This window comes from Seriola lalandi, unplaced genomic scaffold (assembly GCF_002814215.2).
Source record: "Seriola lalandi dorsalis isolate HSWRI2012SDOR001 ecotype SW California unplaced genomic scaffold, Sedor1 jcf7180002053703, whole genome shotgun sequence".
In the NCBI taxonomy this organism is placed as follows: Eukaryota; Metazoa; Chordata; class Actinopteri; order Carangiformes; family Carangidae; genus Seriola; species Seriola lalandi.
The window spans coordinates 72577-89823 of record NW_019524256.1 but is presented as its reverse complement, the minus strand read 5'-3'; the positions used below and the strand labels follow the sequence as shown (position 1 = coordinate 89823).

Sequence of the window (17247 nt, the reverse complement as noted above, 5' to 3'; positions counted from 1 at the left end):
TTGTATATATATATATATATATATATATATATATATATATATATACTGTATGTACTGTACTGTATGTATGGAATGAGGATGTTTGAATGCATTTAGCTTTGTGTTAAACTCATACTTCCATATCTGTTTCTTTTTTCTTTTTTTTCTTTATCAGATTTCCCCACAGAGACAGCTACCACCTGCGAGGGCTACAACATCCATCGGCTGAGCTGTGGTATGACTTTACATGTATTTCCTGAACACAACAGTACTTATATTTATTTTTGGCAGCATGAAAGAGTTGGTTTGGTTTGTTGTTAGGGTTGAAAAATGTATGCTTTTTATTTATTTATTTTATTACTTTTTTGATCTGACTCAACAAGTGTTAAGACAAAAAAATGTTGTGTTGAATTTTATCAGGACTATGAAGAAAACATTTGTTGTGTATGTTAGGTTAGCTACTGTTTTCTTTATGATACAAGATTAAGTAATTGCTTCTATCATGACAAAAACAGTATTGCTGAATAATAGATTATGTTGATGAAATCCATCAGAGTTTTTGCTATTTCTAAGTTTTTGCTATTGCTATATAACTAGCGGTAGCATTAGCTGCTGTTTACTTACCAGTCTAAAGGAAATGTTGTGAGCTCAGCATCAAACTACATTCCTTCACTCGCCAACATCTCTCCAGAGGTGGAAAGAAACACTAATGTTAACGCTGTTTTATCACTTCTTAAATTTAGCATGCTAACCAGCTAGCTCAGGCTCAGTCGGCCAATTTCATCACAAGTAGTGCTGCTCAGAGGACGTATTATAAGCTGCTAATGCTAATGCTAGCTATGTAGCAAAACTTACGAATAGTTAATTTTATTATCATAAATATTTATGATGGGCTATTAATTTTCATTCTCAATAAACTGTTTTTTCACCACTTTGCTGAGTAGCAGGTTTAGGAGTGATCAGTGTTCAGACGGCGCTGTACGGACGTAAAGACAGGGTGATCTGCAGTGAGGGAATGTCTACATCTAAGACTGAAAACTTATACTGCTCTCTGGACGGCGTGTTGGACATCATCAAGAAAAGGTACGTTCCCGCTGCTGCCATACAGCAACGTCGCCGCCATCTTGGATCGGTCAAGACTGCCCTGTAAACAAACCGGAATAAACGATGGAGAAGCGGTTATTCTGGATTTTAAAAAAACCACTGTAACGTTTATATTTCTCAAACGTTTTCAATTATTTGTTCTTATATTGTGATCTAGTAAAAAAATAAAAGTTTTATCTCCAGTTAGAATCATCATAATTTAGACTGTTTTCAACAGCCGACTGTGGCCCCTGCCGATCAGGGCAGATCTCCTGTCCCAAGCAGACGGCAGGTAGACCCTCCCACTTCTTCTATTCAAACAGCCTCCAGTCACTCTTGGACTCGGGGAGAGCATCAAGTACTATTAATGTGTATGCGGTCGCCATTTCCTGCTTTCAGGAGTTAGTAGAGGGAGTGTCTGTGGGGAGACACCCCTTGGTTTCTCCGTTAATAAAGGGGGCATATCACCTGTGTCCAGGCAAGGTGCTGAGAGCCCCATCATGGGATCTCCCACTGGTGTTAAGATCTCTGACTCGGGCCTCAGGCAGACCTTAAGTCCCTCTCACAAGACGCTGTTCCTTTTGGCAATCTGTTCAGCCAAAAGAGTCAGTGAATTACATGCTTTGTCTGTTAGTGAGCAGTGTTTGAGGTGGATGGCACGGGGGTTTCGCTGTGGCCAAATCCCTCGTTCCTCCCTAAGGTGGTAAACTCCCAGACAGTAAATCAAACAATTGAGATCAGCTCATTTCAACTAGAGTCAGCGTCTGAGGAGGGGGACATAGACTTACAGACATTGTGTCCGTAAGTGTGTTGAAGGTTGAGTGTTGAAGCACACACTGCCAGTTGTTTGTCTACTATGGTAGTAGTAAACTGGGCTTTGCTGTGTCTAAACAGGGCCTGTCACACCGGGTGGTCGTCACCATGGTCAGAACCTCTGCCACTTCCTGTCCCTGGTAGTCTAGTGGCACACTCTACTAGGGGTATCGCCCGCTCCTAGGCTGCTTCGAGAGGGGTACCTATTGCAGAGATTTGTGCCGCAGTGAATAGTAGTGAATAAAGTATAATAAAAGTTATAACATTTCCTTATGACAAGGAATTATTTCCCGCCACATAAGTATTAAGTTCACTGATGCACACTCCTCCTTCCATTACAGCCTAAACTTACTAACCCGAGACAAAACTTTTATTTTTACTCCATCATCATAAGCTTTTGAATATAGAAATGAGTCATTGAGATTGGTTGAGAGATATAAAAATTTGTGCTTGTGCCGTTAGTATTGTGCCCAGGTCACAAAACACTAAAGCATATTTCAGTTTTCTTGTGATTCTGTTTGAATCATGGTCTTTATATTCTTTCCTGCAGGTGTGATGGAAAAACGTTGTGTGAAATGAACTCAAATGCCTTCACACCTGATCCCTGCAGGGGCACCTATAAATACCTGCAGACCACGTACACCTGCCTCCCATCAAGTCAGTCACACATCTGCATGAAACTAAAGCAAACCTGCACTGATCGTTCTTTATTTATGGGCTTGTATTTTTGCCTGATCCTCAAATGTTTTTTTTAAACACACAGGAAATATCTGTATAACTATTCTGCTTTGAGCTCTTGGTTGATTCAGACGGGAGGTTTCATGTTGCCATGGAGTTTGTTAGTCAGCAGCAGGCTGTTTGTCTGTTTATCTATTTTTGTTAGTGTGATCTGATTTGAAGAAGATCATGAAGAAAGAGGTGGGATTTCATATTCATGCATGTTTAATGTGATTCATGTTATTTTTTGCAGCTACCCATGTGGTATGTGAGAACTCTTTGGCACACCTGAACTGTGGTAAGATCACTTTTTACTCCTGTTTCATGGCACTTCAGCCTTCACCTTAATATTTCTCTTGCTCCTTTGGCCACCTTCCTCTCAAAGCTTCCTCTTTTCTCTTTAATTCAAACTCTACCTTTTTATTCTGCCAGCTGCAGGGCAGGTTATAAGCGTCTACGGTGCTGATTATGGACGCCACGACCGGACCACATGCATCTACAAACTGTCTGAATCTAAGATCCAAAATACTGACTGCTATAACCCCACCAACATAGTTGCTGAGAGGTACAGATACTTTTTTTTTTATTATTGACTTTCAGCATCAAACAGATATTTCCATACAATGAATCTCAGATTTCATCCTGAATGTAGTTATATAATATATAATCATGTTTGTAAGCACAGGTATATATTAAAGGAAAAAAAAGACAATGAAAAAGAACCATGAACAGGTAGGGAGCGATGTTTTTCTCTAGTATTGATTTGTGAAAATAAAATCAGACCCATAGGACATTACATACTTGTCCATTTTTTCCAATATGCGACGTTAAATTGTTTCAATTTATGATCGACAAATGCTGTTAGCGTCTCCGTTTTATAAATGTCAGTTGTAATCTCCATCCACACATTTTGAGTTGGGTTTTCCTGTGAAAACCATTTCCATGTAAGATTGTTTTTACTAGCCAGCAGCAGTACATTCATTAAATATTTATCTCTTTTCGATCAGTCTCGACTTGGTTTATATTCAATATATATGTTCTTCATTTCGGGAGGGATATCACATTGGAAAATGTCTTGTAAGGCTTTCTATATCTTTCTCCATCCTCTGATGTATGATAGTGGTTTGAGTTTTGATTTCCACAGTTTCTCCAACAAACAGGAAGATTAAATACCTGAACAGGTTCTTCCAGCAAAACTCCCTCCGTTTCGGTGATCTGTTCTCCCTCAGATATAGTTATCCCTCCTTCCTTCTCCCATTTTGTCTTAATGTATGAAGTCCAACGTGTTTTAAGGTTTAACAGACCATAATGTCCTAATGTCTGTATGAAATGATTCTTTTACCAGTATCTGAATTGTATGTTTTTCCCAACAGTTCTATCAGACATGTTCTTGGCTCAGGCACATGTTTCACCTTCATATCAATATAATGTCGCATTTGCAGATTTCAATAAAAGTCTTGATTTTCTAAAAGGTGCAGCTGCTGCTCTGTGAAGCCTGTGAAAATCAAAATCATGATGTATTTAACACTGCAGATTTGTGATGCCATCCACTTCCACCTGTTCTCAGAGGATGCTCAACATTTCATATGCACCAGAAGCACTTTGAAGCCTGTCCTCACTCATGTCTCTCTGACTCCACAGCTGTAACGGGAAAAACAGCTGTACTATCAGAGCAAGCAACTCTGTGTTTGGAGACCCCTGTTCCGGCACTTACAAGTACCTGGAGGTGTCTTACACTTGTGAATGTAAGTAGCTTACATTACAACCTTTAGGCTCTATAGGATTCAGATTTTTAGTGTCTACATTTCTTCTTGAAGTAAAAAATGCATTTTTTTTTTGTTTAACTGTCCATCTGAAGTGAAACTTATCTCATTTGTCTTTTTGCAGATCCTGTGACCATTATGATAGAGTCTTGGTAAATATAGTGAAAGCACAATGAGATTACAATATACGTGCATCAGATAAAATTTGCAAACTTTAAATCTGCAACATGTATCTTATCAGTTTGTGATTAAGTTTTACTTTTTGCTAATCGCACTTATTTTACTGTACACTAATAAGATGCAACAAGCTGTACTTTGTATCAAATTAGACAAAAATATAAATAATGTTCTTTATTAAACAGTAAACAAACATAGTTATCCCTTATTTAAAAATATAAATACATGTGCACAAAAAGAGCTTCATGAATCCTTCAGGTGAAGCAGAAGGATTGACTGTCAGTGTCTGCTGTTTATGGATCTTCCAGGAAGTTCAGTGACAGGAAAAACAAAACAAAAACACAATAGGTGCTTTATCATATTCCAAGAACAAAGACTCACCTATGTGTCATTTCTCAGGTAACATGAACATGTTCTGAGCCAAACTGTCCATTAGTGTGACAGCCCTCTCCACAGCTGTGTACCTCTTGCTGCCTGTGTGTGGCTGCCTCCTTTGCAGGTACTGGGAGGTGGGAGTGGCAAAGGGTCGTCAGTACCTGGGCTCATCAGCACACCTGGCACACCTGGTTCCTGTGCGCTGGTGCTTTTAAAACCATATTGGAGCTCAGCTCTGGGTCTCTTTCCTCCCTGAGGCACCAGTTTGGTTTTGGTTGGTGTTTGGTTTGTGTTGTTTCTGTTGATGCACCATGCAACATTGCACTCACACACTTCTTCACTCATTTTGTATTTTATAATTTTGTAGTTTAGTTGATTTATTTATTTAATAGGGACGATGCAATTTAACATAGTTACAAAACAAAGCATGAAACTAATGAGTTGCACAAAGAGTTTATAGCTGATGCTAATTCTCGACTCTTGTCCCTCGTTGGGTTTTTACGTGTCTAATGTAATTAAAACAGTCAACAGCAAAAACAACACAAAACAAACAGACAACACATTTGACAATATCCTACAATTAGCAAAAATATACAGATGTTCAGTTGAAAGAGCAACAACAACAAGCTACAAACATAAACAATGAAAAAGAACCACAAGCAGCTAGAAATGAATACAGCTTTGTTTTGCTTCACCTTTGTTGTAAAGGAATTTATATCTGAAGTCACTTTGATTTCACTTGGTGATGTGTTCACAGTCCTTTATGGAGAAAGCCAACTGTCTAAATTTAGATCTACAATATGATATTTTGCAGTTGCCATTCACCACAGTTTCTCTCTCTGTGAATATGAGACTCTGGATCTAAACTGTTGATAAATCTATGAACTAATTAGAGAAAGATATATTTTGTCCATTACTTTTAATGCCTGAGTGTATAAGGCTGTGAGGAGTCTGAGTCTAGAGTGCATCAATAACTGGGTATGTAACGTCTGATTCATTTGAAGCAGTTAAGGTCGGTCTTTACTGTTTTTGATAACACTGCTGATCTTACAGATTAACATTGTTTGTGTGCGTCTCCCTCTGTCATGGGCCGGTTAGTGACATCAGGAAGAGTAACTGGCCACACAAGCACATGAACTGAAAACAATGGGGCCACATTCACCTCAAAGATAAAGGGCATATCCTTCAAGGAAGGAAATGTCAGAAAAGTGACTGCTTGTTTGGAAAGAGACGTGAATGCAGGTTTTTGTTGTCAGACTGGAAAAATCATCACGATCACCAAACATTGAGCCAATTGCGTGAGATCAGGCTGTTGCAGGTTGTTTGGCAGGTAGAGCGAAGACAGTTCCTCATCAAGCAGAATAAATACAGGTGTGACCGACCCAGCCTCCATCAGTCCCACTGCTCACCTGAGACGGGATCTTCTGAAACCATGCTCCGCTTCAGCCTCAGCGCCGCACTGTGTGAGTAACAACTGACTGACAACTACAACAACAATCATGCTGCCTTGCTTCAGAGGCCGAGAGCTTTATTATATCTGATTGGAGTCCTCCAACCTCTCTTCTGTGGTCGCATCTTTCAGGTCCCCACCTTTAAACATCTAATATTCTTTCAGAATCCACGTCCTCTGGGATTTTTTGGGAGGAAGGAAATAGTTTCTGCGATATCTGCTGAGCTTGTGGATTGTTCCATTAATGCACAACAACTGAATTTTCCCATCAGCTTCAGCTGCGACTCATCTGTTGTGGCCCTAAAGTTAAATATTTCATTAACTCAGTGTAATTATTGAGGAAAAAATAGTTCTAGACTGTGCACTTACTGTTTTGGGTTAGTTCTGAAACGGCCATATAATTCCCAGCATGCTCCAGTGTTCTGTATATGGTTATAGCTGGAAGGGAAATCAGCATCCCCAGGTTGTTTGAAGAAGCAGCTCATTCAGGTGGTTTTCTGTCTCTGTTTAGAAATTTGTTTCTCCTTGTCTGACTCATGTTGTAAAATCCGATTATTGATTATTAAAGAAAGCAAATGGACTCGGCTGTAAATTAATGTTGCAAGTTGATTGATGTGTGTTTACAATCGAGCGATGATGTGTTTTACTGTGTTTTATACTTTGACAGACATTCAAAGCTTTTCTACACGGTTGTAATAAATAACATTAATTATGTCTGCTTCAGAACAGAGTCATTGTTAATGTTACCAATAAAATCTGTGATTTACAATTCAAAATGTCTGCAGTGAAAACTGTGCTGTAGGACAGGATACAAGACTTTGTGACTTACGCTTTTGTTTGGCCGACACAGTTTGACTGATGTTTGTTTTCCAGTGCTGGCAGCAACATGTCTGTTCATGACGGCAGGTAAATATCTGAGAGAATGTGGTATAAGATTCATTTTCTACATATTGTGTATATATCTATATATCTATATATATCTATATATAGTTTATGTGCCTGGACACACTGCAATTTGTACTTTCATATCTCTTTATATTTGTAGTTTCTACAGAGAGAGTTCTCACTTGTGACAGCAACAACAACGTCCAACACCTGAGCTGTGGTATGACAGAACTTTCTAAATCTTTGTGTCAACAATGAAAATTTTGAATTGTTGAATTGTACACATTAACATTTTTAAATGATTTTGGGAGGTGAACACTGATCCGCAAAATTACAGTGGCACAAATGACACTGACCCTAATTTTTCTAAGAACATAAATTATCATATCATAATAATATGAAATAAGATCATAAAATTATAAAAAATAGAGACCTGGATGTTTAATAACCCCCCTCCCGGTGTGAAACAGATTTCGGGGTGATCAGTGTGCAGGCAGCTCTGTATGGACGTGCAGACAATGAGACCTGCAGTGAATGGATAACTGAGGAACAGCTCGATACACAGTGCTCTCAGAACGGCACCACAGACGTCCTCAGGAGGAGGTACACGTCACATCCATAATAACAGAGTTAAAATAGTGTTTTTCTACATGCATTCAGCTGCTGATGGCAGTGAGTCAATCATTCAGTGTCAATGAAACTGTGAGAAAGACCTCGCCTCAAATGTAGTACTTACTATTCAGGAAAGAACCTGCGTCACCAACTGAAGCGCTTCACACCAGATCCTCATTATTTAGACACTAGGAAAATGCATTACTGCAGATCCATATGCGAATGTAATATAAGACTTTTTTTCCTATACTGTGTTCAGCCCATACAAATATGTATGTTTATGTATTTATGCTTGATGATAGTGATTTAAACAAGTGTACGTCTGATGTAATTTCTCACCTTCTGTGATTATTTTAATTTTCCTGAGCTTTAACTTTGTGCTAAAAACCTGCTCTGACTGTCCTTCCTGAAGGTGTGATGGTAAGAAGGTGTGTGAGATCAACGCAAATGTCATCGGTACCTCTGACCCCTGCTTTGGCGTCCACAAATACCTGGAGACCATCTACACCTGCTTCCCAGCAAGTCAGTCACACACCTGCATGACGTCCACATCCACAGTGACTCAGAGCCTCTAACAGGTTTGATCAGTGTGACTTATCTCTAATGATGATTCATGTTCCTCTGACAGTTCACGTGGTTGCATGTGAGCGCTCTCTGGCACATCTGTTTTGTGGTAAGATTGAATTTCTTTTTTGCATTTATGGTGATAAACAAAATCATAATTACATAATTAGAAATCAAATAAACCACATTCCTTCCTTCCTTCCTGCCTTCCTTTCCTGCCTGTCACTCCTCATCAGATGTGGGGCAGGTTATATTTGTCCTCGGAGCTGACTACGGACGCCGTGACCAGGCTACCTGCTCTTTCAGACGGCCTGAACGTCAGATCCAAAACGTTGACTGTTCAAGACCCACTAGCCAAGTTGCTGACAGGTACAGCTGCTCACCCTTATAATAAATACAGTTAAGTACAGTACATGATTCTGATTCTGATTAAAGAAGGAAAGGCCAAATCTAAACTGCACATTATTTACCTGGCCTCCATAACAACCTGCTTTCTAAAGCCTGTTTTTACTCATGTCACTCTGACTCCACAGCTGTAACGGGAAAAACAGCTGCACTATCAGAGCAAACAACTCTGTGTTTGGAGACCCCTGCATAGGCACTTACAAGTACCTGGAGGTGTCTTATGTGTGTGACTGTAAGTATCCTGTAGTAAGTAACTGTAATTGAACTGTGCAAAGGAAAAATACTGGAAAGAAAAGATGTTAAAGTGGATTAATAATTTGTCTGAATTGAATCCTTTGTTCTTTTGCAGATCCTGCGCTCGCTCCTGAGGAGCCTGTGGAAACACACTGACGCTACAGTCATATCACAATAAACATGCATTGAATGAAATTAATTTGTAAAGTTTATGATTTTGTCCATTGGCCAGAGAAATGCAAAAAATAATGATGCTTATGAGGATGTATGTAACTCCAGAAAAGCTTAAATACAATCCTAATATCCCAGACAGTTGTGTAAAATGTAGAACAGAAGGTGCATTATTTTACTGCATGTGAAGGTGCACTTATGTACAGGACTTTTGGAAACAAATAATTAACACACTTTCCAACATAAAGGATCCCTGTACTCCCAGAGGTTTGTGTTCTTGGTCTTGGTCCCTGAGAACTCATGAAAGTAAGTTGGTTAATCTATTAATCTATTACAAGCAGAACGTCTTATTGCTGTACATTGGAAAAGTGTTTGTGGACCATCCTGGGATTGAAAGGCTTACATCCATGATCAAACAAAAAAGTCATATTTTACATAAAATATGGTATTAATTTCTCAAATAAATCAAATATTTAGCATTTACCAAATGACTGTATCCTTTTTTAAATTTATTTTGATTTGCAGGTATGTTAGTATGCATATAAAACATCTTAAAACTTCTTAATTAATTCCATCAGTTCATTGGCAAGGGGTTGGTACGGAGGGAAGAGGGGAACGTTTTTTCAAGGAAGACTTGAAAGATAAGCCCAACCCACTCTGGAAAAGTGACGTATCATGTTCAAAATCAATAAAGATAAGTGATATAAAAAAATTTAATAAATATAATGCAGAAACTACTTCCAGAACTATATTTAAATAACACTATGGAATAGTTAAATCGCAGGCAGGTTGTTAAGGAGTCATTTCAAAACATTTCACTGCATAAAGCCGTGAACAAGATGACATCATAACTTGTTAAGCAGGAGGCGGAATTAATTATATTTCTCAGGTCGAAATTTCAATATAAAAGCTTTTAAGTCCAGCTTTTTTATTTTAATTAATTTTTTACATTGTTTATTGTTATTGTATATAGTATTTCTATCAATAAAGGTTCATCTCATCTTAATCTTTCCTGTTCTTGGTTTAGAGACAGATGTTTTGACGTGGTCGGGACGTGGGCAGCTTGGCCTGGACACTTGTTTCAGAAAAGAGAAAGATTTTAATATGCTCCATATGTGCACGAACAGATTTGGAGCAGCAGCTGAAACTCCTCTGCTGCACAGGAAGTGATGCAATTTATGTTCCCAGTGTTTGGAGGGAGTTTGTGGTTGGAATGAGCCGGTGTCGCTTCAATGTCTGGAACGAAGAAAACACAAAAACCTACAGAAACTCCAGCGGATCAGGAGACATTGTGTGTGTGTGACATATAATGAATGTAATAATAATAACATTAATATAATGAATGAAAACAGAAGTCAAGTTTATTTAGTCTCATGTAGACATTGTTTGCTGCTGTTTAAAGGGAAAATGCCAGAGCTGTAAGTTGATAAATAGAATTACAAATCTTCCTGTGACACAGATAAGTGATCAATCCAAGTTCAAGTCAATGTCAGTTGAACAAAATTAATTCCACCAGTTTGTAAATGATACAAAAATAAGGATATTTTGCAGTGTGTCGTGTTGATCATGCTGTCAGGAAGCAGGAAGAGGATTTATTTAAGTGTTATGGGCATGTGGTTGAAAAAGCTGTACATTAATCAGAAATGTTCTGATCACAGACTCCTACAGGATCAGGTTTTCTCCCTGAAGTAAAAGGATGTACATTTTGTTTTTTGCATGTTGTCAGACCTTGCTTTAATCTGTGAATAACTTCATGTAAGTATGTGAATGAGTGGAAACACTGCAGGTTGTCCACAGCCCACTACCAAACGATGCTCAAATTGCCGACGTCTTTGGAGAGGTCGGTCTTCGACGGGTAGACGACCTTCAGGTTCCCGTCCTGGTCCACGGTTCGGACCTGCTGGACGATCAGTTCGCTGGAGGTCTCGCTGCTGGTCGCCGGCTCCGGTGGACCCTCCCCCTCCCCGTCTGACCCCGCCTCCTCCTGATGCTCCGCTGTGAACTTGTTCAACTCTGCCATTTTCTGTGATGAAACAGGAAACAGCCTTTAAATACCTGTGAGATTTTTTCTTTTTAAAACCATTTATGAGATGCACTTTAACACTTCGGTTCTTGAAATGTTTTTTTTCTTGGATGATTTTCATTCAAAAATCTGTCCAGAAGAAAACAGAGTGAAGGGGGGAGGAAGGAGACAGTAAACACAACATGTGTCCCAAATTCATACTCAAAGTCTGCTCAGAATCAGTGTGTGATATGAATTTGGGACACACTAACTTCTCAGGGCTTCTTCTTGAAAATCTATATCAGCGGTTCCCAAACTTTTCCAACTCATGGTCCACTTGAAATTCTGAAAAATGCTGGCGCCCCTCATCCGACCCCGTAACAATAAGGACGCCTAATGATGCCCCAGAGCACTTTTTACTTTAATCATGTTCGAACACTCGGGGTTCAACTGAAAACATGAGAAGCTCAACTTGTCGATTCACCATCTGTCTCTGAACTCTTTCCTTTTAATTCTTCCTGCTGCTAACCAGCTTTCTATTTTGACTGAGAGAGCAAACACATATATGATGTGGTTTTTTAAACATCTTTAAAAGAATATTTCATTTTAAAACATTTAAAAACAGTATTATATATATATATGTATATTAATTTTATTTTCACCACAATTTTGCAGTTTTGCAAATGATTTGTCGGCCTACTCACAATACCTTTGCGGTAAAGTCAGTATTAGACTCTGTACATGGCTTCTTCTTCACATGTTTTCTTCATTTCCTCAGACCACTCTGTTCAATCCAAAACTTTCCCCAAGAGTTCTATTCCTGTCAGTGAGAAAAGCGAGATGTCCCATCGGCTTCCAGACTAACAACCTCTCTCCCACCCTGTGATCGAAAGGTCAACTGAGGTCGCGAAATATGTGATGAGCTGAGTTTCGGTTTGAGTTTTACTGATACCGTCAGAGCTGCAGCTTCTCTTGGTCCAAGTTGTAAAAAAAACAAAATGATTCTTGATTCTGATTTCTGAGAAAGAGGAAAGAGAAAAAGGAAAGAGAAACTTACTACAATCAGAGCATCCATGATGTCTTTGCAGGTCTGCAGGCTGGTGGAGCTCGTCACCTCCAAGAACAACTCTTTGGTGGTCTTCTTGATCTGTAACGTACAATCAGCTGATCATGTTTTTTATTTCTACTATATCACAAAAAGACGCTGAAACATATTGTATGGTTATCAGATCTAATGATGCTGCTGATTGGCTGTTTATTTACCAAGCTTCAAAATAAAACTAAAATAAAACTAACATTTGTACAATAATGTGTGTTGTAATTTTATATTTGTTAAAATAGATTTGATAAAGTTGGAATAGAAAAAAGCATCATTAAGAATCTGTATCTAAATCAGAATATAAAATCCTCTCTTAGACCAAAGATGCAATCATGATAACCAGGAAGACACACCTTGGTTTTCTCACTGTTGGTAATAGGTGGGAATGAGATCACATGGTCCTCAGCGTCGACCAAGCAGGGATAGACGGTTTTTCCTTGCAAAAGCTGCAGGTATCTGTAAAAAAAAAAAAAGAAAAATAGGCACAGCTGAGAGACTAGTCGACGGAGACAACACAGTGAAAAGGTTTTGTCTTCCTCTCTGGTCGCTAATAAACTGCTAGAAACTCAAGTAGCACTTTACTTTTGAAGCACACAGTGGTAAAGAAGATTTTACGAGTCATGTAAGTTATAATAATAAACTATTTGAATTCCACTAACACAGATCAATCATGTTTTTATATCCTAATTTTTCTGCATTTTCTTTTCAATATGTGGGATTAAATAAGCTTGTGATCCTTAATAATGTTCAAGTTCAAGTGAATGTGTTTAACACCTACATCTTATTCAATACTGACAACAAGTACGTCAGACTAAAGCTGTGGTCCAACATTCTTATACTGCCCCCATGTGCTCAAATGAAAAGGACAGATGTCTGTACTAAAATAAATTAGATAATTTCTCTTTTATTTTGAAAATCAGTTCATGTGCCCTCAACACAAGAGCCTTGTCCCTTGACTCCAGGCTGCAGTTAACTCAGTTATCCCTCAGGAGAGACAGAGCTCGTGCTGTGTGGATCAGTCATTCACTGTGTGTTGTACTGACTTGTGGAGGCCAGTTACATTCTGCCTCTTCTTCTGCTTCCTCAGCTCTTCAGCCTCGAGGTGAAGGTGTCTTATCAGCTCCACCGCCGTCATCTCCTTCCGACCCAGAGGAACGATCTAACAGACATTATGTTCTCAGTTACAACACAGAACCACACAGCAACTGACACAAACATAAAACTGACGACATCTGGGAGACACCAGAAGACTTTTCTCTGATCTACTTGTACGACACGAAGCATCCGGACCCCTCAGGTGATCAGGTGGGTCAGATTCACTCAGTGTTCCAGGGACCAAACAAGGTGAGGCAGATTTTAGTTCTTCTGCTCCTCACCTGTGCAACAAGCTTCCTGAACACCTGAGATCTGCTGAGACTGTCAGCTCAGTTAGATCAGGGAGTTAAACATCACTGCTCACATACAGAACATCTTATTAATCTGGTGCATTTGCTTATTGTTAATTATTATTATTGTTGGTCTATCTATCTATCTATCTATCTATCTATCTATCTATCTATCTATCTATCTATCTATCTATCTATCTATCATCACTGCACCCCTGTCCTAAGTTTCCTACCTGATCTCATGTATTCAAATATTTTTTATTTCTATTTATTCAAATTTGTTTTTATTGTTTTTAAATGCTGTTTTAATGTCATCTTAATGTTTTATGTTTAATATATTTCAATGCCTCTGTGAAGCACTTGTGTCTGGACAGAATACTGAAAATAATGAACCATGAGGATACCTTCAGCTGGGTGGGAGGTTTGACGTCGTACACCAGTGGACCTTTGAGAAGCTGCACATCATGAGTTGCGATGGTCGCCGTCGTCCTTTTACCACACAGATCATCGTGAAGCTTCGTCTGGGAAAACAACAGGGAAGTGTTTTTGGTCATGGCGCTGCACATGTGGTTATGTTTTTATTTAACATGGTCTTATGTATGTCACCTCACCTGAGCCACGAGGAACCGTTTGAGAGAATTCCCAGACTTCAGGTTCATGCCTCGGACCACGCAGCACACCAAGTACGGCCGCACGTCCTTAACCTCAGCGGTCACTTTGACCGTGAGCGCCGTGGGAGCGTCTGAAACGTGGAGAACCCTCACCACCATCTTGTTCAGTTCCTCCACCTCGTCCTGTTCCTCTGCCGCCTTCTCCTTCTTCTTCCTCTGTTGCCCCTTTTTCCTCTTGTCTGCGTTGCGTCCGCCATCCGCATCAGCTCCATCCTCTCCCTGTCGTCCTTTTCCTTTTCCTCTGAGGTACTCCAGGATGGACTTGGTCTGGCAACCGTTGACCATCTTCTCCAGACGCTTGTCATTCAGCTTGTTGCCTTTGAAGTTGATCTCCTTCAGCTTGGGGCAGTCGCTCAGATCAGAGGGGATCTCACTCAGCTTGTTGCAGGAGAGATCCAGCACCTGGGAAGACGGGCACAAAACCAAGCACATAAACTTAGTCTGACATTCTGGAGAAGAGCATCAGCTCCAACAACAGCCCAGAGTATATTATATTCAAGCTGGTACAGATACATTACTGGCCTGTCTTGTGTGGTTACCAAACTCTGTTTAAAAATCTGACAGTGAAGAGCTTCACTGTATATTAGCAAGCTACAATTAAAGCTGTGCGCCGAAACAAGTGACAGCTCCTCTTTAATTCGGCACATCTTTGATTCACACAGGAGTACGTTTCACAAAGAAAATATCTTTTATTTGTTAACTTTGTCTCATTGTGGTGGACTGGGTGCTCATTAAAATGATGTAGAAGAGCTGTTTCTTGCATTACGATGGAGTATTAGCGCCAGATTGAGGGGGAAAAAATTAAATTTAGGGACTAAAGTTATAATTTTGCAAGACAAAAGTCATAATATTATGAGAATAAAGTGGTAATTTTAGGTTCTGTGTTGTTTTAGAGGGGAAATATCAGCTAGAGGAGCTCTCAGCCCCTTTAATTTGTCATAGTAGCTCCTGGAGCAAAAAAGGTTGGAGTCCCCTGACCTTGATCATTTGTATATTTAGTAAGAATAAATGAGTAAAAATAAGAATAAATACAGTAAAAAATTGTGTAATTGTGTGTATGCCAAATTCAAAATACTATTCAAATAACATCTGTATTGTTTTACAGCATGTTTGGCAGTAAACAACAACACCTTCAGAGCAGCTAGCTTGTGAACATCTCCACTCAGCTCTTGGATGCAGTTGTCAGAGGCCACCAGGCTGCTGAGGAGCTCCAGCCGCTCGGAGTAGAAGTCAGCGGGGAAGCCGGTGATGTGGTTCTTGGAGACGTTGATGGTGGAGAGCTTGATGCACTGGCTCAGTCCCTCGGGCAGCACCTCCAGGCTGTTGCAGCTCACGTTTAGCGTGTTCAGCTCTCTTAACCGGACGATGGCCTCCGGTAAAACCTTGAGGTTGTTGACCGACAGGTCCAGGACCTTCAGGGACTTGAGGCTGCCGATGACATTCGGGATGGAGGCGAGTTTGTTCCTGCACAGGATGAGGCTCTGCAGGTTGGTCAGATGCTGGATGTCCTCGTGGATCTCTGTCAGACTCGGACACTGGCTAACTTCCAGGTAATTCAGCAGTGTGAGGGAATAGATAGACCCGGTGAGACCCCCATTACAGGAAATCCTCTTGTCGACACCAGGACCCTGTAGAACCAGTTCACGCCTCTTCTCTGTCGCTGCTTTCTCTATTTCAGGCCATTTCTCCATGTCATCCATGCTGCCTGGTATGAGGTACCAGTCGTTGTGAAGGTAGCACAGACAATGAAATACACCACTTCCGTTTTCCGTTTTCAAAATAAATAATTATTCCTTTGGCCATATGGGTTTGAGGAAGATAACGGTACATGTCAGACTCAACATGCCGAATAATTATAATCAAAATGTGACTTGAAATGTGAAATTTGGCGGATGACTGCTATCCAGAGAAAACCTTATTCATAGCATTTTGGCTATAAATGATTTTTTTAAAGAAAACTTTTCTAAAAAAAAAACCTGTTCTCTCAATGACCGACAGAATTATTAAATTGTATTATTAGATAATCATTACTTATTAAAAAACTGTGTCAGAATTCGGAGATCATTATTCCGTTAATTCAGAAAAAACAGAGCAGATTTTTTTTAAAGAAAACTTTTCTCTAAAAAAATCCTGTTTTTCTGAACGACATAATTATTAGATTCGATAATTCGATAATTATTACGTTTTAAAATATTATCTTAGATAATTATCTCATTATAACAGAAAAACTGAGCAGAATCTTTTTTTTCCTCAAGTGAATGCATTAGGCTTCCGTGTCGTATTGATAGTCCCTGTGTAATTGCAGTTTTAGACCGTTATCACATATTGATGTATAATTCGATATTTTTTTGTTTAAAGTCACGATATCATTACTGGAATATGAACCTGTAAATTGAAAGGAATATTTAAATTAAAAAATGAAATTAGTAACCTCAAAGATTTTGAAAATAACGCTACACGCTGTGCCTTCATTTTGAAGACCTAGTTTACTTCCTGTAGCATTTTTGCTAGCTTCACGTGCTGCTTGCTCCAGACCACCCAGCACCAGGAAGAAGTTGTCAAAACGCATTAAAAAAATGTATTTTGAATATATATCGATATTGTCCTCGTCGCAAAGTGTACGTAGAAACATATACAACCAGACGTGTGTGTATCGGGGCAAACAGGCTTAAGAACAACTGTTGATGTCAAGAACTAGTAATAAAACTATATCAACCATAATCCATTGCGACTGATGACAATCCTACCATTGCGCATGACCGCGCTGGTTGTTGTCAACGGTGGTTATGGAGATGGAATGGGACTACAAGCTGTCAACGGTACGGTGATGTTCGCGGTAAGATATCTTTAAAATACGCTCAA

At 39.4% G+C, this 17247-nt stretch overlaps 3 protein-coding genes across 3 annotated transcripts in view; 2 read left to right on the top strand and 1 right to left on the bottom strand.

The window, feature by feature from the left end:
* The window catches only part of LOC111651603 (uncharacterized), a 9703-nt gene extending 451 nt beyond the window's left edge, over nucleotides 1-9252 (top strand). The window contains exons 3-19 of the mRNA XM_087172749.1: nucleotides 155-214; nucleotides 924-1062; nucleotides 2426-2532; nucleotides 2846-2890; nucleotides 3025-3157; nucleotides 4234-4337; nucleotides 4480-4508; nucleotides 5032-5112; nucleotides 6052-6370; nucleotides 7231-7263; nucleotides 7403-7462; nucleotides 7713-7845; nucleotides 8267-8376; nucleotides 8483-8527; nucleotides 8655-8787; nucleotides 8952-9055; nucleotides 9173-9252. Of these exons, the coding sequence (XP_087028875.1) occupies nucleotides 155-214; nucleotides 924-1062; nucleotides 2426-2532; nucleotides 2846-2890; nucleotides 3025-3157; nucleotides 4234-4337; nucleotides 4480-4508; nucleotides 5032-5112; nucleotides 6052-6370; nucleotides 7231-7263; nucleotides 7403-7462; nucleotides 7713-7845; nucleotides 8267-8376; nucleotides 8483-8527; nucleotides 8655-8787; nucleotides 8952-9055; nucleotides 9173-9213 (1676 nt within the window). The 3' untranslated portion in view covers nucleotides 9214-9252. The remainder of the gene's footprint in view (nucleotides 1-154; nucleotides 215-923; nucleotides 1063-2425; nucleotides 2533-2845; nucleotides 2891-3024; nucleotides 3158-4233; nucleotides 4338-4479; nucleotides 4509-5031; nucleotides 5113-6051; nucleotides 6371-7230; nucleotides 7264-7402; nucleotides 7463-7712; nucleotides 7846-8266; nucleotides 8377-8482; nucleotides 8528-8654; nucleotides 8788-8951; nucleotides 9056-9172) is intronic.
* Nucleotides 9253-10564: 1312 nt separating this feature from the next.
* On the bottom strand, nucleotides 10565-16131 carry lrrc47 (leucine rich repeat containing 47). Its single transcript, XM_023401590.2, has 7 exons — nucleotides 15516-16131; nucleotides 14326-14787; nucleotides 14119-14235; nucleotides 13373-13488; nucleotides 12683-12785; nucleotides 12288-12377; nucleotides 10565-11251 (listed from the first exon to the last, which is right to left on the bottom strand). The coding sequence occupies exons 1-7, from the start codon at nucleotides 16083-16085 to the stop codon at nucleotides 11030-11032; spliced, it is 1680 nt and encodes a 559-aa protein (XP_023257358.1). The 5' UTR covers nucleotides 16086-16131; the 3' UTR covers nucleotides 10565-11029.
* A 1071-nt stretch (nucleotides 16132-17202) lies between these two features.
* The window catches only part of cep104 (centrosomal protein 104), a 33875-nt gene continuing 33830 nt past the window's right edge, over nucleotides 17203-17247 (top strand). Inside the window, exon 1 of the mRNA XM_023401606.2 lies at nucleotides 17203-17221. The gene's annotated coding sequence lies outside the window, so the exon portion shown is untranslated. The remainder of the gene's footprint in view (nucleotides 17222-17247) is intronic.